Raw genomic sequence first — 24,901 nt, 5'->3', positions numbered from 1 at the left:
AAGATGGTGAGTAATTTCTTTTTTGGTTAATGTACCTGGCTGTCTTTGCTTGGAGCAGAAACCACCTTCGCAGGGAACTCAGCTTCTGGAAGCCCAAGGTGCAGGAGGCATGTACAGGTGCACCTTGCTTCACTGAGATATTCCCTTACTGTGGTGGTCTGGAATGGAACCCATACTCTCTCTGAGGTATGCCTGTATTTCCTTTTTGCAAGAATGCTGGAGGGGAAAGCAGTCAGCAGCTCCTGTGATTTAAAAAATTTTCTTCTCATTCTACTACTCACCTTTACTCAGCATGTTTGATGGTTCTTCCTTATGACTTTAAGACTTTCACATTCCTTCCACTTATGGAACCTGCAAATCTATGTAAATATGGTAAGATGGGGATATCAAAGTGACTGGCTATTGTAGTGTGATACTTATGCTTACCATTTTAGCCTACAGACTCAGAAGTGGAGAGTTCCTTAGTCCTTAACCTCCCTTCTCTCTCTTCCTCCCTCTGTGAAGAAACATTTATTGAGGACCTTCTATATTCTAGGCAGCACTGCAGGCCATGGGGATATAGCAGTGAAAAACAGAAGTCCCTTCCACATGGAGTTTATGTTTCAGAAAAATGTGTAATAATTTCAGGCGATAGTGATGTTCGGAGGAAGAATATCCAAGGTGTTTCTTAGTAGGAGAGTAACATCTTAATGTGTTAGCTTTGGAAGGGGCCCTCCAATTGGCTCAAAGGGCCGATGTGTGACTCTGCCGGGAGCATTTTCCATTATTCAGGGGAAAGGAGTGAAAATGTGCACAGACATTATCCATTTTGTAGGGCAGGGTTGAACCATTGCAGATTCTAAAAGCTTTTACTGTGCCTCTTTACTCATTATTCCTGGCAACACATTAGTTGCTGTCTGGAAACACAGCTCATTACCACCCTGGGTTTTATGGGTGCTCCCTGGGGGCTCCCCTCCACTCAATCAGTTCAACCTTTGGAAGGGCTGAAATCATAGCCTTTTTACTTTGTAGTTGCATCTGTATAACTGTAGCTCCAGGGTTGTCTTCCCCACACTAATAATGATGGTGCCCATTATTCTAGGCCAGGGGTCCTCAAACTTTTAAACAGGGGGCCAGTTCACTGTCCCTCAGACAGTTGGAGGGCCGGACTATAGTTTAAAAAAAAACTATGAACAAATTCCTATGCACACTGCACATATCTTATTTTGAAGTAAAAAAACAAAATGGGAACAAATACAATATTTGTATTTGCATGTGGCCCACGGGCCGTAGTTTGAGGACCCCTGTTCTAGGCCTTGTAGATAAAGGTTGATGAATTTAATTACAATTCAATGAGTTTGCCCTGGCCGGTGTGGCTCAGTTGGTTGGAGTATAGACCAGTACACCAAAGGTGGTGGGTTTGATTCCGAGACAGGGCGCATATCCAGGTTTTGGGTTTGATCTCTGGTCAGGGTAGGTACAGGAGGCACCGGTTGATGTTTCTCTCTCATATCGATGTTTCTTTCCGTCTGTCTGTCTGTCTGCCTCTCTCTCCCCCTCCCCCCTCCTCCTATCTCTCCCCCCCCCACCAATTAAAAAGAAATACACAGAGTTAAAAAAAAAAAGCCATTCTGAGCTTCTACCAGATTCGAGGTAATATGAATAAGGTAGTCCTTACATTTGATGAACTTGAAACCTAGAATTGATTATGGAAAGTACCTTCTTACTGTCTGGAGGTGAAATGGTTCATAGCCAGAGTTAGGTTTTCAAAAGCTGGATCTCCTACGTGCTCTTTTTGTCTTTTCATGTCCTTTCTCTGGAGCTCTTCGGTGTGGAGTGCAGTTATCTGTGGAGGCACTGTAGGTGCAGCATTTCATTTGGAGTAGCTGAACGCATTTTCTGTAAATCACATTAGGAGGCTTTTGGAGGACAAGGTACAGTCATATTGGGGATGATTCTAAACTTTCAGAATAGGGGTCCTCCTATTTTATCCTTTGTCCAGACAGTTGAACTTGTCAAATGGAGTTAGCCTTAGAAAAAGCTAGAAATATTTTCTTTGCTATTCCTACCACTGTGCGCGCACACACACAACACACATTCACACATGCACACACACGTCTCTAACACTCTTATTAAGGATAAACCTGCAATTTCTATCCTGGGAATGTGTCTGTAAGTGGAGTAGTCAGTTGCCCTGGCAGCTGCCACAGGGTTTGACTAAGGAGATGTAAGCAGATATTTAGCAGAAAGGTTAGGCTCAGCCTGATGACTTTCCTGCAGGACAGGGGTTGTAATTTGCATGTAAAACAGTGCAAAACATAGTTTGTGTAAGTATGGAATCACTCAGTAAAAAACACACACATGAATTTGAATGCAGTGCCATTAGAAAAGACAGGGTTGTTGGGAGCATTGAGTACAGCAGGTTCTCAAATAACATCATTTTGTTCAATGTGGTTTTGTTATGACATTGATGAGATGCTGTAGGAACTTAAACTCTGGTTTATATTAATTAGCCTGTGGTAAAATTGGTTTCTTTATGTGTCCTTTTACCGCAGTTCCAAGAACTTATTGACAAGTCCTGATAAGTGAGGACTTACTGTATTACCTTTAATGAAATTGCTTTGAAAATGAAAAAGAGAAGAAAAACCCTAGTGTGTGGTACCACTTATTTTGTTTCCCTAGTTGTTAGCTCCTTTTAGGCAAACATGAACAGAATGTTAATATATTTTCTCTAGCAAGGTACAAAACTAAGTTGGCATCTGGTAAAGAAATGGGGTGTGGGGTGGGGTGAGTCCCATCTGCTTGGAGCCCAGTTGACACAATGCCCAGGGCTCCTGTCCAGCTTGGCCACAGCCACACTTTTTTTGGTCAAGGTCGATGTTGCCACTTGTGGGTGTCACTGTGGAGTCTTGAGAAATAGAGTTTGGAGGGTGGGCGAGTGACAAAAAGGGAGCCTTCAAGGGATGCTGCCCAGTTCACTTTTGTGAGCCCAAGGCAGGCCTACAGGAAAGCCTGAGAATTGAGAGGGAATGAGAAGAGGGAGGATGTCTCATCCTGAGAACACAGTGTAAATGAGTTCTACAAATGCTGTTCTGGACCTAGCCCGGCCCCTCCCCAGGCCAGGAAGAGTTAGCTGCTCCCTTGGGTCCTCCTTTGGTGCCTTCCCTTGCCTCTGCTGAAGGAAGGCTTCTGTGCTATTCTGAGCCCCAGGGGCTGCTGGTGTTGGCTTCTGGGCAGCTGTGACTGGGAGAAGGGCCCTGGAAGGCTGGTATGAAAAGCCTTTGGAGCACGAGTTTCTCCAAAAATGATGACAGGTCTTATCTGAGCTCTTGGTACACAGGAGACTCCATGATCCATCACCCTCGGTGCCTCTGTCTTCCCCTGTAGGATCTAAATGACCCGAGAGAAGGAGGCCTCAGAGGGAGCTTTTTTTCTCTTCCTTTTAAAGTACCACTTTTGTTTCCTGTTTACGCCAGCACCACAGCCCCATTGGGAAATGGCTAAGGAAGTGGCGGAGGATGGGTGGTGATTGAGACAGAATCTGAGAGACAGGCTGTACTTCACTTAGCCTCTGGTCTGGATGTTGGGTTGAAAAAGAGGGAGGGAGGGAAGGAGGGAAGGAGGGAGGGAGGGAGGGAAGGAAGGAAGGAAGGAAGGAAGGAAGGAAGGAAGGAAGAAAGAAAGAAAGAAAGAAAGAAAGAAAGAAAGAAAGAAAAAGAAAGAAAGAAAGAAAGAAAGAAAGGAAGGAAGGAAGAAAGGGAGGGAAGGAAGAAAGGGAGGGAAGGAAGGAGGGGCTGGGGGGTTGGGGCTGGGCTGACACAACTTGAAGTAGCAAGACAGCCTCTCCTTGCTGCCCTGTGCTGGTCGGAGAACTTGAGCGGGGCCCTCAGACCCACCACCCAGCAGGGGAGGTGGTGGGAGTGTGCACTGGTCTGGTTCTGCTGTGAGGGCCACTGTGGAGGCCAGGGTGTGGGTCTTGGCCTATGAGTTAGAAATCAGATGGGTTTTGTCTTACTCTCAGTGCATTCTGAACACTGGTCCGTGACAGGTCAAGTAGGATTAATTATCTTATTAGTTCAACAAATCTTTGGGTGCCTGCTATGTTCCAGATACTTCTCAGTGCAGTGGGAAACAAGACACCCACGTGTGTCCCAGCTTGCACAAACTTACTAAGTTGTATACATGTACTGATATGTCCTTTATAAAGCACCACAGGAAAGAAGATACGAACAAGACAAATAGAAATAAGTTCTCCTATTTCTTCCCACACTTCAGAGGGTACTAGTATTTGTGTTTCAGATGTCCACCTCCACTGTAATTTTGGGAAGAGGATCAGTTTTGAGTTGGGGCTGCCTATTGGAGGTGTCAAAGAGGAAGCAAGTCAGGCAGATGCTGAGCTCATATAATTGGTTAGCACATGAGTCTCAGCAAGGCCTGATGCCACCATTCTTTCCCCACTCCACTCTCCTTGGGAAAGGTACCCAGGTTGTCTGGGTGGGTGTTTAAGGTTCTTGCGCTCCTGTCCTGTACACTGTGGTAAGGGTATTGAGGGGTGTGTATGGGGTGTTGCTATTCAGACCCTTTTTAGTTTTTATAGACATGCACTGATGTTGTATTTGATCATCTCAACAAACGTCCAAGATGAGGGATCCTTTTCTCACTGGGAAGACCAGAGAATGGAGGCCTGTGCCTAGTATAATGAGCATGAGAGCCGGGCCCCGGCTGCTGCTTCCTCCTGCAGAAAGTCTTCCTTTCCATCTGCCTATCTTGCCATCCTCTGGAGGAACAAACCAGTGAACATGCTGGGCACCCCTGACTCTTGGCTCAGCATGTTCCACTTTTCTTCTGGGAGCAAACTTGGGCTCCAGGTCCTTGCTTCCTTCTGGGTCCACGATGGAAGCTGCACTTGGCCTCCTTTACTCAGGCATTAGCAGCCCAAGTGCAAGGGCTTTACCCATGGGGTAGGGAGGAGCTAGAACACTGCAGACCTCTCCAGGTTCTCTTAAGTTTCTGTCCCCTTGGCCTGCTCTCCTGTGACACTTGGGTGGGGCAGGGTGGTTGGCTCAGGGTCAGAAGCCTAGAGAGCTGGCTGACTTGCCCCCTCCCGATCCGTGTCTTCTGAGGCTGTTCGCTTTCCTTCCCTTGCACAAGAATTGGCCTTTCTGCTGGTGGGAGAATTGTTGTCTGTGTAGGTGTTGGTCTCCTGCTTAGAAGGAGCCTCCAGGAAAGGGCTTTTTTCCAGTGGCCAGGGGTGAGGCCTGAGACCTTGCAAGTAAAACCTAGGAAGTTAATCTCCTTCAGGCTTGTTCCTTCAGGGCATTTACTTAATTTCCTAGTTGTTCATCCCAGGCCCCGGACCTCTTAACAATAGTAAGTGTCTGTATAGCAGTTCTCGATCTCTTCTACTTTTAGCCTCACCCCATCCTAGCAAGGAGGGAGAGGAATCACATGTGATGATACAGCAGGAAACAATGCCGGGCTAACATTTATGGAAGGGCCTGGAAGGTCGAGGGAGTCAGTGCCGAGCTGGAGCTCCCTGCCCCTCCCCTGCAGGGGCTCGTCCTGGCTCTTTCCTGCCCTTCCTCCCCAAGGAACCAGCAGCCTTTGCGAGTCTCCTTGACAACAGAATGGATAAGTTAAAAATAACCTTGTGCTGGGGCTTGTGTGTGTGTGTGTGTGTGTGTGTGTGTGTGTGTGTGTGTGAGAGAGAGAGATGCACACAGACGCATGCCTTCTTGCCTGCTGTGCTCAAGCTCAGCCCCTGTGGCTTCTAGATGCTCCCAGAGAGCCTCTGTTGGGAGCCCTCCATGGCCACGCCCAGGTGCTCATGTTGAAGCCCCTGGGTTTAGTTGTCAGGTCTAGATAATCACTCAGCATTCCTACCTCATATTACTGATTGTTACAGATGGGATGTGAGTGATAATGTTAAGATAAAGAATGGCTCGATTGGGCGTCCTCCCATGCACCGAAAGGTTGCTGTTTTGATTTTCCAGTTCAGGGCAAATGCCAGGTTGTAGGCTCTATCTGCACCCTGGGCATGTGCAGGAGGTAGCCGATCACATGACATCGAGGTTTCTCTCTCCCTCTCTTTTTCCCTTTCTTTCTCTCTTTAAAAAAAAAAAAAAAAAGATAAAGACTGGAAAGCTGTTTTGAATGCCTTGGTCTTCATTCAGTCCCACTGGAAACAGATAATTTGGGAGGTGCTGCTGTGTTTCAGAGCTTCTCAGGGTGGTAGAATGGGACACAGTCCCGGGTGGGAGTTTGGTTGTATCTCTTCAGTGAACCCCCACAGGTAAGGAGGGCCCTTTTTGGACCTCTTATTTTTTTATTTTTTATTTTTAAATATATTTTATTGATTTTTTACAGAGAGGAAGAGAAAGAGAGAGCTAGAAACATCGATGAGAGAGAAACATCGATCAGCTGCCTCCTGCACATCCCCCACTGGGGAAGTGCCCACAACCCAGGTACATGCCCTTGACCGGAATCGAACCTGGGACCCTTCAGTCCGCAGGCCGACGCTCTATCCACTGAGCCAAACTGGTTTCGGCGTGGACCTCTTATTTTTAAAAAATATATTTTTATTGCTTCTGATAGAACCTCAGATAGTACCTCTAAATATTAAAGTATTTTTTTTAGCCGAAACCGGTTTGGCTCAGTGGATAGAGCGTCGGCCTGTGGACTGAGGGGTCCCAGGTTCGATTCCGGTCAAGGGCATGTACCTGGGTTGTGGGCACTTCCCCAGTGGGGGATGTGCAGGAGGCAGCTGATCGATGTTTCTCTCTCATCGATGTTTCTGACTCTCTATCTCTCTCCCTTCCTCTCTGTAAAAAATGAATAAAATATATTAAAAAATAATAATAATAATAAAAAATAAAGTATTTTTTTTAAGTTGAAAAAAAAATATATTTTTATTGATTTCATAGAAGAAGGGAGAGGGAGAGATAGGAACATCAGTGATGAGAGAGAATCATTCATTGGCTGTCTCCTGCACGCCCCACACTGGGGATCCAGCCCACAACCCAGGCCGGGAATTGAACTGTGACCTCCTGGTTCATAGGTTGATGCTCAACCACTGTGCCACCAGCCAGGCTGGGCCTGTTTTATAAGGAGAGGACACTGAAGTCCAGAGGCATTTGTGTGACTTTCTGTGCATGGGAGGATGCCCAACCAACTGAGCAACACTGGTCTGGGCTTTCCATTCTTTATCTTAACACTAGAGGCCTGGTGCACGAATTCATGCACGGGTGGGGTCTGGCCAGCCCGCCCTGATGGGGGCCGATCGGGCTGGGGCCAACCGTGGGGAGGGGTCATGGGTGGTTGGCCGGCAGGCCCTGCCCTCGATAGGGGTTGGGGGGCTGATTGGGGGCGGGGCTGGGGGGGTGCGGGAGGTTGGGGGGCAGCCAATTGGGGCCTCAATTGGGCCAGTTGGCTGCCACAGTGCACGTCATAGCAACGGGTCTTTCTGGTCGTTCTGGTCGCTTGGCTTTTATATATATAGATTATCAGCTGCACTCCATCCGTAACAATCAGTAATATTAGGTAAGGATGCTGGCTCAGCTGTGGCAGAGTAAGGAGTCATCAGAAGCTGTAGACTGCTCTTTCCCTCAAATCTGAGTAATGAGACCATCTCTATAGGTCCTTTACCAAAGCCAGGGTCTCTTGTATGAGTAATCTCAGACTAAAGGCCTTCTTTTTTGTGGTGTTATCACAGTTGCAATTTAATTTAGAAATAGCTGTTTCCCTGAGGGTAGGTGCTGGGTATCTCTTTACCATACCTGGAATTAACTTCCTGCTTCCTCCTTCCATCCTCCCTTCCATTACTAAGTATTTCCCTGTGTGCCAGGCATGAGGATGTCATGAGAACAAAGTGTCTTGGTTCCCATCTTTAGAGAGCAATAGACAGTTGCAAAGATTGCCTTGTAAGCCCTCATTGTGGTCAGTGCCGAGAGGGAGAATGTCTGAGTGTTAGAGGGAATGACTGGGGTGGGGCTGGGTTTAGAGAAGGCTGGGAGAACGTATTAGTGACGCAATACTTAAATCTGGGATGTATAAAATATTCCTACAAATCAGTGAACGGAAGGCAGAAAACTCAGTAGGAAACTAGCCAGTGACTTGACAGATATTTCACAAAAGAAGACATCCAGATGGCCAGTAAACATAAAAACGGTTCTCAATTTCATATATTTACTAGTTTGGGAAATTCAAATTTCCCTAATTCAAACTTAAATATGTTTGCACACATACATAATGGAATCTTTTTTTAAAAAAAATATATTTTATTGATTTTTTACAGAGAGAAAGGGAGAGAGATAGAGAGCTAGAAACATCGATCAGCTGCCTCCTGCACATCCCCCACTAGGGAAGTGCCCACAACCCAGGTACATGCCCCTGACAGGAATCGAACCTGGGACCCCTCAGTCCGCAGGCCGACGCTCTATCCACTGAGCCAAACCGGTTTCGGCAAGGAATCTTTAAAGATGTGGTAAAACATCCTTTTGCCATTTCTAGTTTATTTCATTTTGAATTTCTTTTTTTTTTTTTAATTAAATCTTTATTGTTCAGATTATTACATTTGTTCCTCTTTTTTTTCCCCCTATAACTCCCCTCCTCCCAGTTCCCGCCCCACCCTCCACCCTCACTCCCCACCCACTGTCCTCATCCATAGGTGCACGATTTTTGTCCAGTCTCTTCCCACATCTCCCACACCCCTTTCCCCCCCAAGAATAGTCAGTCCATTCCCTTTCTATGTCCCTGATTCTATTATAATCAACAGTTCATTCTGTTCATCAGATTATTTATTTACTTGATTCTTAGATTCACTTGTTGATAGATGCATATTTGTTGTTCATAATTTGTATCTTTACCTTTTTCTTCCTCTTCCTCTTCTTAAAGGATACCTTTCAGCATTTCATATAATCCTGGTTTGGTGGTGATGAACTCCTTTAGCTTTTCCTTATCTGTGAAGCTCTTTATCTGACCTTCAATTCTGAATGATAGCTTTGCTGGATAAAGTAATCTTGGTTGTAGGTTCTTGGCATTCATCACTTTGAATATTTCTTGCCACTCCCTTCTGGCCTGCAAAGTTTCTGTTGAGAAATCAGCTGACAGTCGTATGGGTATTCCCTTGTAGGTAACTGAGTTTCTTTCTCTTGCTGTTTTTAAGATTCTCTCTTTATCTTTTGCTCTTGGCATTTTAATTATGATGTGTCTTGGTGTGGTCCTCTTTGGATTCCTTTTGTTTGGGGTTCTCCGCGCTTCTTGGACCTGTAAGTCCATTTCTTTCACCAGGTGGGCGAAGTTTTCTGTCATTATTTCTTCAAATAGGTTTTCAATATCTTGCTCTCTCTCATCTTCTGGCACCCCTATAATTCTGATGTTGGTACGCTTGAAGCTGTCCCAGAGGCTCCTTACACTATCCTCGCATTTTTGGATTCTTTTTTCATTTTGCTTTTCCGGTTGGATGTTTTTTGCTTCCTCGCATTTCAAATCATTGACTTGATTCTTGCGCTCCTCTGGTCTGCTGTCGGGCGTCTGTATAATATTCGTTATTTCAGTCCGTGTATGCTTAATTTCTAGTTGGTTCCCCAATATAAGATCGAGGGTCTTATTAGTTTTCGTGTAGATCTCATTAAGTTTATCGGCAGCTTCTAAACAGTTCTTGAGAGACCTTAAAAGTGTGGTTCTGAACTCTATATCTTCCATTGACAATTTTGTCCTGTTTCTTTGTCTCCGCATTTTGTTATGCTTCCTTGGTGCACCCCCTAGTGGTCTTTGTTCGCAGTCTTATAGTTAAATCTTGATTGTTGTAGCTAATTCCAGGGAGGGTTTGACCTCCAGGCCAAGTGGCTATGAGAATCAGCTGTGTCAGCAGTGAGAGAACTTCTGTCCTCTAGGGAGGTGCTAATCTAGCCTTTGCCTGAGGCTATCCGGCAAATGCCTCTGTGCAGGGCTTGGGCGGGGCGGGTCGCACAGGATCAACAGCGTGGGCCGGAGAGAGCAGTTATGGCGGCTCTCAGTCCTGTCCCCAGGGGCTCTGCCTCTCTGAGTCCCAGCACCTGCTGCAAAGCTGGGAGAGAAAGCTGCACTCGCTCTGACCGAAGCCAGACAGTCCCTCTTCTCCCGTTTAAGTCTGGGTCCCTAAAGACTCGCCTGGATCTGGTGCTCAGAGTCTGCGACTCCCTCCCGATTGAAAACAACAACCGCGCCCTCCGCCGCCAGCCCGCTCCGCACACTCCGCACCTCAGAATTTGACTTCAGCACTGCGCCTCCTCTGAGTGTCCGTGTGCGTTTCTCTTTCCTCCTAGTTGTAGGACTTCCACTCAGCCAGCGTTCCTGTGGTTCTGGGTGATGTCCCTTCCGTTTTTTGGTTTCACTTTTGAAGTAGTTGTTCAAAGCAGCAAACTGCGGTGTTAACCTATGCCGCCATCTTGGTTCTCCTCATTTTGAATTTCTTACTGAAAAAATAAAATGGACTCCAAGATGCTTGAATAAAAGGAAATCTAGTGGGATGAACAAACTTAATTCAGAAGACCTGGGCTCACAGGAGATTTGGGGCCAGCCAAGGTGCTCCTCAGAGTCCGGGTCTTCATTCGTAAATAGGGATCTTTTTGTTTCTTCCTTTCCTCCCAGAACTGCTCTGAGGTTCACAGGTATGGGAAACACTCTAAAAACTGTGAAGGGCTATGCAGATACTAAGTAATATTGTTGTTACTGTCTAATTCTATGTGATTTGATTTCTCACCCACCTCTTCTCACAGCAACTATGCTAAATTCCCTTAAGAAATAAAAGCTCTGAGTAGTAGGATCAAGAATGAGGTCCAGATGAAATCTAGTCACAGCCGCCTTTTGCATTCTTTGGGTATGAAGGAGCCCCTCTCTCCCTCTTATGGACTATTCTTTGTCAGGCAATGGGCATTGTGTAGACTGTGGCTGTTGCCCATCATCCTGAGGTGCAGGTGCAGGTTGCTCTTGCAGTAGAGAGCGGGCCACCTTGGCACATGTCAGCACTGTGTCAGGATTGCTGTGAGTCCCATCTGTTATGTCACCTGACAATGCCAGGTCCTCAGGCCCAATTTGGGTCTTTGCCCACAGATCTCCTATGACAGGTATGTACTTCTTAGTAGCCTACATTTTTCACCTTTTCCTCCTCTGTTTTTCTGCTGTGTAGGAGTCAGAACCAGAAGTAAAGGCAGATGGAGAGACTGCATCTGACAGTGAGAACCGTGCGGAAGCTGCTCCCCTAGTAACCTCCGCAGACGATACCCCAGAGGTCCTCAATAGGGCCCTTTCCAACTTGTCTTCAAGGTAACCTGGCTTGATGCGGGTGCTTGTTGGAAGCCTTGTTGCCTGTCCAAGTGCCATGGAAGACCCAGGCCACTCAGAGAGCCCACAATCTTGTGGGAGTCCACTTCTGTCCACTGGTGTTGCCATAATCTCCCCTGCCTCTGCCCAAGGCTTCATTGAGCATTAGTCATCTTAACAGCAACTGCGAGCACAGCCTGGAGGGGTCTGCCATTTGAAAGGTGCTCTAGGCTGGGCTGGGAGGGGCAGTCCGAGGAGGACAAAAGGGTGGACAGTGGGGTGGTGGTGGGCAATGTTGCTGACGCAGCACATGTGGAGAAATGGTCCCTGGGGTTTGACTGATGGGTGGACTGCTTTTCACAGAGGAGTCCAAGTTTGTAGTTCAAAGTTTAGTTTTCCCTTTCCCCCTGCACGTCCTTGTGGACATTTAAAAATTCTCCTGGAAGAATTGAGAAATGTCTTAACTTGGGTGAATCCAGAGTTGAAATTCTGGTCCCTGAGACTCTGATCCCTCCAACACCAGCTATGTGGGTAGGTTGAAAATACCAACTATAAGACCCCAAAACATTGTCTAAAAGTGTTTCTGTGGTGCCTCTCACACACGTGTCCTTTGAAAGGTGGTGTTGTGCAGTGGTTCAGGACATGGGTTCTGGAGCCAGCTCCCAGGGTTCAGTCCCAGCTTAACCACTTCACAGTCGTATGGCCTGTGCACCCAGTTCCTCGTCTGTAAGAACTAGAAGTGTTGAGGGCTGAGTGAATTAATATATGTAAAGTCCTTATAAAGGTGCCAGGTGCGTATTTGTGATACCTGTTACTATCACTGTTTTAATGTTGTTATCACCACAGCGATGCAGGCGCAGAGCGATGGAAGATTCTGCTGCAGGAAAGTGTTTATAGTTGTGTGTTTTTGTGGATAGAGACAGCCATAGAAGCTGTCCAAGTAGATTCAGAAGTAGAGGGCACCACGTTTCCTTTGGAATTTTTGCCCGATTCCTTCGTTAAGACATAACTTAGGTGTAGCCCTTGGAGCACTAGCTGAGTTTGGTGTGGGTGAGGCATTGTCTCTAGCGGCCCTGCTCCCACCAGCATGTGGCTAGTTTGTCATCCGGGTGAAGGAGGTGCTCCTGGAAGGCTAACCTCAGGCCCTCTCCTCCCAGGAAGAGCCATCCCCTTGAGTTTGTGTTTCAGTTATTTCTGGGCTTCTAACGTGCTTTCTCCTTCCCTCCTCTCTAACTTAGATGGAAGAACTGGTGGGTGAGAGGCATCCTGACTTTGGCCATGATTGCATTTTTCTTCATCATCATTTACCTGGGACCAATGGTTTTAATGATGATTGTAAGTGCCATTTGCATACTGTTTTAGTTCTACCTTCAGTTTGTCGTGCAGAATCAGCCATCTGAAGAGCCAGGTGCTGGATTAGTTCTGGGACTCATTTGGGGTCCAGGCTTCACAGAATATTTCTTTCTTAAAATATCTGTGGCTTCTTACTTTTTAGCAGCCAAGTGCAGGGACATGGGCCTAGGCCAGTTGTATGTGGTTAAAGGTGCCTCTTCATTTCATTTCATTTATTTTTTTTAAAAAAAATATATTTTTATTAATTTTAGAGGAAGGGAGAGAGAGAAGTGAGAATCATTGATCGGCTGCCTCCTGCATGCCCCACACTGGGAATTGTACCTGCAATCTTGGCATGTGCCCTGACCGGGAATTGAATCGTGACCTCCTGGTTCATAGGTTGACGCTCAACCACTGAAATACGGCCAGAAGATGCCTCTTCATTTTAAAATTTGATTTTATTATTTCAACTGTTTGATTATACTGTGACCCCTGACCTGACTGTGATTCTTGGTTTTGTTTATTTTCCTGGGGCCTCACTCATTGGCTTAGGCCTTTCATAAGAAATCCCAGCCCACTGTGCTTCTCTCTTCGTCCCATTGTCATGGACAGGGTCAGATGACTTACAACTGACTGAGGGGCATAGATGCTGGGACTTTTTGAGTATTTGTATGCAAAGTCAAAAAGGGAAGAAACTATTGAGTCCTGGGAGGTTATGGAGTAAAAGTTAATTGAAACTTCAGGAGCATGTATTTATTGTGAGAAATTGGATCTATTCTGTGTGACATAAAAGGCTACCTTGCCATGTTCGATGGTGTGAGAGAGAAAAGAGCTGAATCACTGAGGGACTGACATTTTTCTTAAATACAGAGGTTTTTCTTGAAGGCCCCATGACCTGTTGGTTTCTGTTTCCAAAGATCATATCAGGTGGTCTAATTCTTGTGTGTCCTGCAGGTGATGTGTGTTCAGATAAAGTGTTTCCAGGAGATTATCACTATTGGCTACAATGTCTACCACTCCTATGAACTACCTTGGTTCAGGACCCTCAGCTGGTAAGCTCTCCAGCCCCTTAGGGACCCATAACAGATTTGGATGATAAGTGTTTTGTGGTAGATATTTACAGTGGTGGTGGGTGGGAGAGGAGTGATGGCCACAGACTTGCATAGCACCTTTGAGACCCGAGTGTTTCATAGACCAGACTATATGGCTGGTCTTGAAGGAATCTTTAGTAGCTATTAGCAACCTGGAATCTTCCTCAGAAGAAAGCAGAGTGGCTGACATGCTATAGAAGTAAGTGCCGCGGGGGCAGATATCATGTTAGGTCGGGTAGGGTTTTATGAAGAAAATGGTGTTTGAACAGTGAGTGAAGAGAGATAAGTGAAGAGGATGGCCAGGCAGGGAAGAGACAGGAGCAAAGCAGATAGGTGGCAACCTGATAGGCACGCAGGGTTCCTGTTGGGAAGAGTGGCAATAAGACCGGGATCCAGGATGAGGCGTGTTTTGGAGCATTATCTTAGGGGTTGAGTGTTCTCAGGTTAGGTATAGAGACTCTACAAAAGGGGCAAAAACTGAGTCCCAGGTTTGTGGTAAATGGAGGATGAATGAAAGCTGCCATAAGTTTCTAGACAAGCTTCTCACCTACAGTGTCACTGAGAACAGGGTTGTCCTGAGAGTGGGGGGACTGCTCTTCTGGTCCTCTCCTCTGGTTCCTTGACAGCCTCCCTGCAAGGATAGGCTGTAAGTGCTCCCCACCGCAGTGACCTGTCTTCCCTTACAGGTACTTCTTACTGTGTGTAAATTACTTCTTCTACGGTGAAACAGTGACGGATTATTTCTTCACTCTGGTCCAGAGAGAGGAGCCTTTGAGGATTCTCAGCAAATACCACCGGTTCATTTCCTTTACTCTCTACCTGATAGGTATGCATTGAATGGCTCACGAGTTCTTGTTTTGTGTGTCCGCTGAGTAGGAAATGGGAGTTTGTTGGTTAATGTAAAGCTTTGAGGATGTTAACTCTGATCGTGCAGGGGAGCAGAGCTGAGGGCTCTGCCTTAGTGAGCTGTAACAGCTCCTCAGTAAGAGAAGTGGGACTGAGCGGCTTTGTGGGTGTGGGGACTGCAGTCGGTGCCACCTGTCCCTGCTGCAGCCTCTGTTGGAAGACAGCACAGCATGGTCCTGTCCTAACTCCTATCGGCAGAGATTGCAGTGTAACCAAAACAAAACCACCTTTCCTTTTTCTCCCCCAACATGAACCGCTTGGATTTATTGAAATATTAAAATATGGAAATATAAAAGTATTCCATTATTTGAGAGGGAATCTAGAAGGCAGGTTACAAAAGAATACACTATTTTTATACATTCATGCTTATGTTTTTGCATAAACAAAATTCTAATAGGACATAAAGTTAACTTTATACAGAAAAGCCACCTGTTTTAATAACTTAAAAGTCAGCCACACCCTCCCCTCCCTCCTCCCCTCAAAAAGATAGAAACAGTCAGCCATCTTTAGGAGCATCTTCTTAGGAGAACACCTTGAAGGACAGACATGCAGAGTGGTAGAAATTTTACTGATTTGGATTTTCAAAGACTGACCTCAGAGAGCCTGGAAGCTTAGTCATTCTGAGTTTCAGTGAGCTCTTTTTAAATCTAGAGCTGAAACTATGGACTTCCTGAGGATTAAATCGGATACATTAAAACTTGGCAGACAGTGAAGTGCTGGTCAATCTAAACTCAGTTCAGACTGAACTCTCATGCTGTTAGTGCTAGTGACTTTCATAGTTGCCTTTAATGCTGGTTTGAGGCACCTGAGAAGGTTGTTCTGGCCTAAATTTGTCTGACCTATTTTTAATCAGCTCTGAATGACACCTGGGTATTAAGATACAAAATTCACTGCTAAGGAGCCTGCAGACATTGAGGATATGTCTCAGAACCTAAAAGCAGTCCCCCAGCGGGAGGTCAGCGGTGTCTGGAGCAGCGATGTGCTCTCTTCTGGGCAGAACTGCTTTTGACGGGCCTAGCACACTTACGGGAAGTCCTTTTCCTTCCTGGAAAAGTGGGTGGAGGCTGCAGATATTTTTTGCCACCATATGCATCAAAGACAAGGGTGGCTTCTACTCCATACCTGATGGATCCTTTGTTCACCAGACCTCTTCACTGGGACAGGGGTAAAAAACTTTTTCTTAAAAGTCCAGATAATCAATATTTCAGATTTTGGGGGCCCAGCATCTCTGTTGCAACTCTCCAATCTGCCCTTGTAACACAAAAGTAACCATAGACAATATGTAAACAAATGGGTATAGCTTTGTTTCAATAAAATTTTAGTTATAAAATCAAGCATCTGGCCTGACTTCTTTGCTGGTGCCTGCTCGAGGATCAAAATATTCTTATCTGGTGAACAGCAACCTGAATTTAGTAGTCTACAAGATTTAAAGATAGTGCCTTCCTTTGATTGTCTTGAAGGAGTCATTTTTTTCCCCTTCTGATTGCTATCTGAAGAATCAGTTTGTGTCTTCTTCTCCCCTCCCCTTCCCGGGGTTTGGGATTGTGCACTGATTAGGTACTGCCAGGAAATTAGCCAAAGGATCACAATCACAATCACGTACACAGCTAAAGGAAATGACTAGGACAAAGGTAAATGCAGAATGTGATTAATTTTGCTCTTTCTCCTCCCTCCTCAAACCAGGATTCTGCATGTTTGTATTGAGTTTGGTCAAGAAGCATTACCGTCTGCAGTTCTACATGGTAAGGGAAATATGTGTGTGTGTATGTCAGAAGGCTTGGCTTAAATTAAATTCTATAAAAACTCAACAGGCGTTTCACCTTTTCTTAAGAAATCAAAGCTCAAGTGCAGTCTGTTCTGTATGTGTCTGGAACCCAGAGCACGAAAGAAGAGGGCCTGATTAAGTTTGGCAACTGTACATCCACTTACTAGTAAACCCAATCACTGTTACTTAATTTACACCAGTTAATTTAACCAATTTCTCCACTAGGTCCTGAAGAAGGTGGGCTCCAGGTAAAGTTCAAGGTGACACTGTTACTAGAAAGAGACCGGGACCAAGCCAGGTCTGCCCTGGCACAATCTGGAATGTTTGGTTTCTTTTTTTTTTTTTTTAAATTATTAATTAAAGCTTTATTGTTCAGATTATTACATTTGTTCCTCTTTTTTCCCCTCATAACTCCCCTCCACCCAGTTCCCACCCCACCCTCCTCCCTCACTCCCCACCCACTGTCCTCATCCATAGGTGCACGATTTTTGTCCAGTCTCTTCCCGAATCCCCCTCACCCCTTTCCCCCCCAAGAATAGCCAGTCCACTCCCTTTCTATGCCCCTGATTCTATTATAATCACCAGTTCATTCTGTTCATCAGATTATTCACTTGATTTTCAGGTTCACTTGTTGATAGATGTGTATTTGTTGTTAATAATTTGTATCTTTACCTTCTTCTTCTTCTTCCTCTTCTTAAAGGATACCTTTCAGCATTTCATATAATACTGGTTTGGTGGTGATGAACTCCTTTAGCTTTTCCTTATCTGTGAAGTTCTTTATCTGACCTTCAATTCTGAATGATAGCTTTGCTGGATAAAGTAATCTTGGTTGTAGGTTCTTGGCATTCATCACTTTGAATATTTCTTGCCACTCCCTTCTGGCCTGCAAAGTTTCTGTTGAGAAATCAGCTGACAGTTGTATGGGTACTCCCTTGTAGGTAACTGAGTTTCTTTCTCTTGGTGCTTTTAAGATTCTCTCTTTGTCTTTTGCTCTTGGCATTTTAATTATGATGTGTCTTGGTGTGGTCCTCTTTGGATTCCTTTTGTTTGGGGTTCTCTGCGCTTCCTGGAGTTGTAAGTCTGTTTCTTTCACCAGGTAGGGGAAGTTTTCTGTCATTATTTCTTCAAATAGGTTTTCAATATCTTGCTCTCTCTCATCTTCTGGCACCCCTATAATTCGGATGTTGGTACGCTTGAAGCTGTTGCAGAGGCTCCTTACACTATCTTTGTATTTTTGGATTCTTTTTTCATTTTGCTTTTCCGGTTGGGTGTTTTTTGCTTCTTCGTATTTCAAATCGTTGACTTGATTCTTGCAATCCTCTAGTCTGCTGTTGGGTGTCTGTATAATATTCTTTATTTCAGTCAGTGTGTGCTTAATTTCTAGTTGGTCCTTTATCACAACCTCGAGGGTCTCATTAGATTTCTTGTAGATCTCATTAAGTTTATCGGCAGTTTCTAGAAAATTCTTGAAAAACCTTAAAAGTGTGGTTTTGAACTCTATATCCAGTAGTTTGCTTTCCTCCATTTTTGTCATTTGTGTCCTTTTTCTTTGTCTCCGCATTTTTTATGCTTCCGTGTTGATAAGGTGGTTTTCTGTGCTAAGTGTCCTCTAGGGCCCAGTGTCTCAGCCTCCCCAATTACCTGAGGAGGACACTCTTGGTGCACCCCCTTGTGGGCTTTGTGCACAGTCTTGTTGTAGTTAAGCCTTGATTGTTGTAGGTATCACTGAGAGGAATTGACCTCCCGTCCAATTGGCTTGAGAATCAGCTGTGTCTGCAGTGGGAGAACTTCTGTGCTGGAGACACCCCTCTGGGGCGAGACTTGCTTCAATGGGGCTTTGGTGCTCACTGAGTCTGCCCCCTGAGTTTGTCCTTTATGGTTCCACGGAGCTGCAAACTGGATGGTCCCACTCTGACCTCTGGGTTTCCTGGCTCCTGGATCTCTAGGGAGGTGCTAATCTAGCCTTTGCCTGAGGCTATCCACCAAAAGCCTCCCTGCAGGGCTTGGGCAGGGCGGGTCCCACGGGATCAACAGGGCGGGGCTAGCAGTTATGGCGTCTCTGCTTCTCAGTATCCAGGAAATCCCTGCCAGCCCCTCTGAGAGAAAGCTGCCCTCGAGTTCCGACTGATGCCAGACAGTCCCGCTTCTCCCTTTTGAGTCTGGGTCCCTAGAGACTCGTCCGGAACTGGAGCTCAGAGCCTGAGACTTCCTCCTGATTGAAAACGACAACCGCGCCCTCAGCCACCAGCCCTCTCTGCATGCACCTCCGCACCTTAGTATTTTACTTTCACACTGTGCCTCCTCTGAGTCTCGGTATGCTTTTCTCTTTCCTTCTAGTTGTAGAATTTCCACTCAGCCAGCCTTCCTGTGGTTCTGGATGATGTCCGTTCTGTCTTTTAGTTTTATTTTTGAAGTGGTTGTTCGAGGCAGCAAACTCTGGTGTTTACCTATGCCGCCATCTTGGTTTCTCCTGTTTGGGTTCTTGACTTCATGTAAGAAAGATTTCACGATTTTAGTCAAGGTGATTTGGGGAGTATGTTTATTAAAGCTGGGGAGAGTGAAACAAAGGAAGGGCTTAAGATAGAAAAGGCAGCAACAGGAGTTGCCTAGACACAATAAATGAAATTACAGTAACAGAAGTGGCACAAGTGAGCCATGCTGGGCTGCGTGGACTCAGGAAACAAGTTACAGAGGCAAAAGGAGGGCCCTTGGAAATAGGTTCAGTGGGTTAGCCCTGGATAAGCTGCCACTGCCCACCATTCCCCTGGTTGCAAGTCTCCTGAGGGACCTTTAGAGCTTAGAAGAAAGAAAGCAAAAGTGTACACCTCAGGAAAGAAGAGACACAAGCATGCTCAAGGGAGAGTGCACACCGAGACCTTTGTCTTAAGTGTTTTTATCTGTTTTCTGAGGCAGGAATTTTGGGAGGTCTCATGGAGGGTCTCAACAGAATAGTCAACAGTTCTCCAGGTGTGTTCTTTAATATACTGATGCATCAAAATGAGCATATAGGGCAGGGGTCCTCAGACTATGGCCCGCGGGCCACATGCAAATACAAATATTGTATTTGTTCCCATTTTGTTTTTTTACTTCAAAATAAGATATGTTCAGTGTGCACAGGAATTTGTTCATAGTTTTTTTTAAAACTATAGTTCTGCCCTCCAACGGTCTGAGGGACAGTGAACTGGCCCCCTGTTTAAAAAGTTTGAGGATCCCTGATATAGGGAGTTTGGATTCATTCTCTGGTCAGCTTCACTGCTTTATTTTTTATCTTGGATTTGTCTGACTCTCATTTTTGTTTGTTTGTTTTGCTATTTATTCTCCTGACTTCATCTGTTTTTGGGTTTGGCTACCCCTGATGGCACTACCTGGATCTCTGTTATCTCTCTCCTTGACTAGTGTGATTTAAGCTACTCTTTCTTTTGTTGGGGAGGAGAAGTATAAACCATTTGCTCCTAAGTGTCCTGGTTAGGAAAGATAAGATCTTGGGATTTATTAGCAGGCCTTGTTTAACATTGCTCAGCCTTGTTGAACTATTTGTCTCAATTTCCCTCATTCCACTTGCCAAGGAATTTCCTGCTTTCTTACCATCCTGCCTCAATGCCTCAGGCATTGTTCACAGATATCTTATATCACTTTCTCAATTTGAACATATTCCTTCTCTGAGTGCCCCAGGCACTCAGTAAATACTTAGAAGTACCCAGGCTTTCAGAGCACAGAGGACTGACTCTCTAGTGAGCCATGTGGTCCTGACGTGATGGGGACAGTAACTGGGGGCGGACACAATTTCTCCCAGAGGCCTGTTTTGTGCCTTTTCCCTTCTAATAAGAGGTGCAGAAGCAAATATCTTTCCTACCTGTTTCTCAGCAGTTTCCTATTTGGTACTGCCTGTTATTTGAAGTTCCTTTCAAGGTAAACCGACAGGTAAAGTTGACTCTTTTTCTTCTTTTGCAGTTTGGCTGGACCCATGTAACGCTACTGATTGTTGTCACCCAGTCACATCTCGTTATCCACAACCTGTTTGAGGGAATGATCTGGTGAGTGATGAGAGTGAAATAATTTTCCCTTTTATTTAGTAGGTGATTCTCATGTACAGGTGCCTTACCTTCTAAGCCAATGGTTCTCCCCTTGCGCTGGTTACAATGCAGGTTGCTGAGCCCCACCTCTTGAGTTTCTGCTTTAGTACATCTGGGGTGGGGCTTGAGAATTTGAATTTCTACGCATTCCCAGGTGATGCTGGTTTTGCTGGTTAGGACCTACACTTTGAGAACCATGGTTCTAGATGAAGAGGAACAGGGATATTTAAAGAATCAAAGATAATGCAACTGTATGGCACCAATTTGAAATCTTAGAAGAAATTTTTATGACTTTCTGACAAAATGTCAACTACTAAATGTCATGAAGAAGAAAATTTGAATAGATCAATAACTATAGAAAATAACTAGGTAAAACTTAGTTTTATCTAGCCCTTAATACTAAAGCTGATAAGCATGTGGAGGGAGAAACAAGAACGATAAACTGATTTCTTTTATTATTATAGATAAACTATTCAAAATAAACTGTTAGCAAATGGAATCTGGCAACATGTCAAAAAAATTTGTACATTCATGTGCTGCTTAACGTTTTGATCAATGATGAGCGCATACACTGATGGATCTAATGGAGCTGAAAAATTCCTATTGCCTAGTGAAGTCGTAGTGAGATGCATTACAGATACTTACCATTGTGTTATAATTGCCTACAGTATTCAGCACAGTAGCATACTGTACAGATTTGTAGCCTAGGAGGTATCGGGGAACAGAGTGTGGCAACCCCAAATATCTCTACTTGGCATAGGATTATTTTAGGCTGGTTAATTTTAAGAAATATCAGACTTGGGATAAGCTCTGAAAACCAAGTAGAAGTTACCTTTTGTAAAATACATTTACATTTGTAGGGGAAAGTCTCCATTTGTAAGGGTCCCTGCTGTACCAGGAGGAGGGGATAACATTGTTTCTACAAACTGTTATGGAGGCAGAAGAGAACAAATGGACTTAAATCTGCATGACACCTTACTCTTGTTTGTTTTGCTCTCCCTGATAGCCTATAACTGACTCCCCTATCCCTAGTGTCTTCTTTTGTCTTCAGCTGAAGATGCTATTTCATGTAGTTGTTTCAGCCATTTTGGCCAGTTACTCAGTTTTCCTGGTATACATATTTTTAAATTTTTGTTTTTCTCCTATTATTACAGGGATGTGTCAGCCAAAAGCCCAGAAGGGTAGAAGGAAAATTATTTTTCCTCCCCTATAGAGCAATAGGCGATAGCCTAGGTGTATGGCAGGCTACACCATTTAGGTTTGTGTAAGTGCACTCTATGACGTTGGTATAAGGATGCAATCATCTAACACTGTATTTCTCAGAACGGTATCTCCATAGTTCAACTGCACATGACTGTACTGTTACTTAGTAGATTTTATTCCAGAAATGCAGTAGTTTTTTGGTGGTGGTGAGAACGGCACCAGGTGTTAGACTGGTGGAGTCAGACTCAGTGACCTTGATCCTTGAGTTCTGGCTAAGAAATAATTCAGAGCCAAGACCTCAACTATGAGAGAAAGTTTATTTAGTAAGTCACTGAAGTAGAAGTGAGTGGTAGAAGAAATGGGCTCTGGAAACAAGTTACAGAGGCAAAAGAAGGGCCCTTGGAGCTTAGGAGAGAGAAGGGAAAAGGTAACAAGCCTGGGGAGAAAGGGGAGGAAGAGCATGCCGGGTCCTCTGTCCTAAAGGCTTTTGAGGGGAGATCTCAGGGGAAGATCTCAGTAGAATATTCATTCATCAGCTTTCCAGGTGTGTCCTTCAGGGTAAGGGTCTCTACCGATTGATCAGTGCCAGGCCAGGGGGGTCATTAGTCAGTGCAGCTGGTCCTGAGGTCATTGTGGCATCATTTGTTTGGTTTTGTTGCTTTTCTGTGCCTGGAGTTGAAACACAACTGAAACCTAGATGTATTTGGTTTGGGTCAAAACTTCATTGTTCTGGAGTCTTAATGCTTAAGGGCTACCACAGGACTAGCAACAGGCAAGGGGAGGAAAGGTCTGAACTGCATTACCTACCAGCTATAAGAAAGGTTAGGAGGTCTGAAGTGACCACGTGACCAGTGATATGCTAGGGGAGGAAAGGTTACCCTGGGGGTGAGGATCTTGTTTTCCCAGTTTTGTCTGTTGCTGGGCACCCAGGGCTTTCTGCCCTGATGACTATCTGTACCTGGCCCACTGTCCTTGCTCTGCTCATGCCTGTCCAACAGCCTTCCACAGTTTCAATAGGAAATCTGTCAGCATTGATACAAATTAGCAGGCTGGTGGAAGAAGCTGGATGGTCTTAGTGAAGAGGTGTGGGTGGCCTAGCCTAGGGTATTTAAGAGAGGTACTAAAGTATTGTGGGTAAGACCCCCAGCTTGCGCTTTTGTTTCTAGATTTCAGAATGAGGGTATAGTATTCCCTACCTCCTGAGGAATAAATTACTAAATACACGTAAAGTGCTTAGAACAGAGACTAGCTTATATAAATGTTATAGGTCAGTGATGGCGAACCTTTTGAGCTCGGCGTGTCAGCATTTTGAAAAACCCTAACTTGACTCTGGTGCCATGTCACATATAGAAATTTTTTGATATTTGCAACCATAGTAAAACAAAGATTTATATTTTCGATATTTATTTTATATATTTAAATGCCATTTAACAAAGAAAAATCAACCAAAAAAATGAGTTTGTGTGTCACCTCTGACACGTGTGTCATAGGTTCGCCATCACTGTTATAGGTATTATGGTTAGGGCATACAGCTCCTTCCCTTTCTTTCAGTTTCTGTTAGGTGTTTCTTAACAGTGGCACATGCTAAGTCCTATCTTTAGGGCAAGATATACCATTTGTTTCTATAGTGAGTAATACAGTTATTAAAATCTCTAGTTATTGGTTTTCAGACTCAACCTATAAGACTTAATTATAGCTGCAGAGCAGAGAGTATGTGCTAGAAGCCTCCACAAAGTCAGTGTTGTGGGGGTTGGGGGGATACAGATGCTCTAATTCTCTCCTTAACAAACAGGAAGTCCAAAAATGTTGCTTATAGTTGATGGGCCAGGAAATTGAGATTTATGCATAAGTCTGTAATAGAGAAAATTTTAAAAAAGTGACTGTTAGAGAGTGGAGAGTGAGGAGAGGAGGGTGATGGCACAAATGTGGAAATTGTGCCCTACTCTCCCCCACAACTGGTTTCATGATGGGGATGACGAGACCAGCACGGGGAGGCAGAGAAGAAACCTAGGTGTGTGTGGGTGTGGTTTTACCCTCAGGGTAGTCCTAGGGCAGTGATGGCGAACCTATGACACACCGACAGAGGTGACATGCAAACTCATTTTTTTGGTTGATTTTTCTTTGTTAAATGGCATTTAAATATATAAAATAAATATCAAAAATATAAATCTTTGTTTTACTATGGTTGCACATATCAAAAAATTTCTATATGTGATACGGCACTAGAGTTAAGTTAGGGTTTTTCAAAATGCTGACACACCGAGCTCAAAAGGTTTGCCATCACTGTCCTAGGGAAAGGTCGGGCTTACTAGATAGAGCTCCTAGTAATACACAGTTAAAAAAAAAAAAAAGTATATTATGACATAAAATATATTACTTATTAGAATTATGGAGGCAACTACTAAAAGAAGAAAAACCAGAAATGTTTACAAGTGGCTATTTTGGGGAGTGGAGATAGGATGGGAGAAACAGGGAAAACTTTTATTTTTTTTCTTTACTTTACAGTTTAAATTTGTTTTATTGTGTAGATAATTACTTTATAATGACAAAAGAATAAATGACATTTTATAGAATGCCACTTTTATTTATTCAGTAGTCATTCAGTAAACATTTGAATGTCTGCTATGTGCCAGGTAGTAGGAAGGGCTTGTTTGGTATTTTATTTTTTTTTTAAGTTATTTCTGTCCTGGCCGGGTGGCTCAGTTGGTTGGGGCATCTCCTGTACATCAAAAGGTGGTGGGTTTGATTCCCAGTCAGGGCACATACCCAGGTGGTGGGTTCCATCCTGTTGGGTGCATGCGGGAGGCAGCCGATCGATGTTTCTCTCTCACACACACCCCTCTCTCTCTCTCTCTCTCTCTCTCTCTCTCTCTCTCTCTCTCTCTCTTTCTCTCTCCCTCTCCCTCTCCAATAATAATTTAACAGTCTCTTTGAAAAAGTTATGTCTTGCCAGAACCGGTTTGGCTCAGTGGGTAGAGCGTCGGCCTGCGGACTGAAAGGTCCCAGGTTCGATTTTGGTCAAGGGCATGTACCTTGGTTGTGGGCACATCCCCAGTAGGGGGCGTGCAGGAGGCAGCTGATCGATGTTTTTCTCTCATCGGTTTCTGGCTCTCTATCCCTCTCCCTTCCTCTCTGTAAAAAATCAATAAAATGTATTTTTTTTAAAAAAAGTTATGTCTTAATGGGCAACAAGTACTCTGAGTTATTTTGTTTGGTACTGGAGTTTATGAATGGTATTATTTTGTGGACTT

General features: G+C 44.6%; 1 protein-coding gene across 1 annotated transcript in view; it reads left to right on the top strand.

The window, feature by feature from the left end:
- The window catches only part of CDS2 (CDP-diacylglycerol synthase 2), a 61,625-nt gene that overhangs the window by 25,217 nt on the left and 11,507 nt on the right, over positions 1–24,901 (top strand). Inside the window, exons 2-7 of the mRNA XM_059705608.1 lie at positions 11,147–11,283; positions 12,519–12,615; positions 13,567–13,664; positions 14,390–14,529; positions 16,293–16,351; positions 20,326–20,408. Coding sequence (XP_059561591.1) covers positions 11,147–11,283; positions 12,519–12,615; positions 13,567–13,664; positions 14,390–14,529; positions 16,293–16,351; positions 20,326–20,408 — 614 coding nt within the window. The remainder of the gene's footprint in view (positions 1–11,146; positions 11,284–12,518; positions 12,616–13,566; positions 13,665–14,389; positions 14,530–16,292; positions 16,352–20,325; positions 20,409–24,901) is intronic.

Source organism: Myotis daubentonii, chromosome 8, assembly GCF_963259705.1.
Source record: "Myotis daubentonii chromosome 8, mMyoDau2.1, whole genome shotgun sequence".
Lineage (NCBI taxonomy): Eukaryota > Metazoa > Chordata > Mammalia > Chiroptera > Vespertilionidae > Myotis > Myotis daubentonii.
The sequence above is the reverse complement of the archived record's forward strand: the minus strand, read 5'-3'. Positions and strand labels throughout refer to the sequence as shown.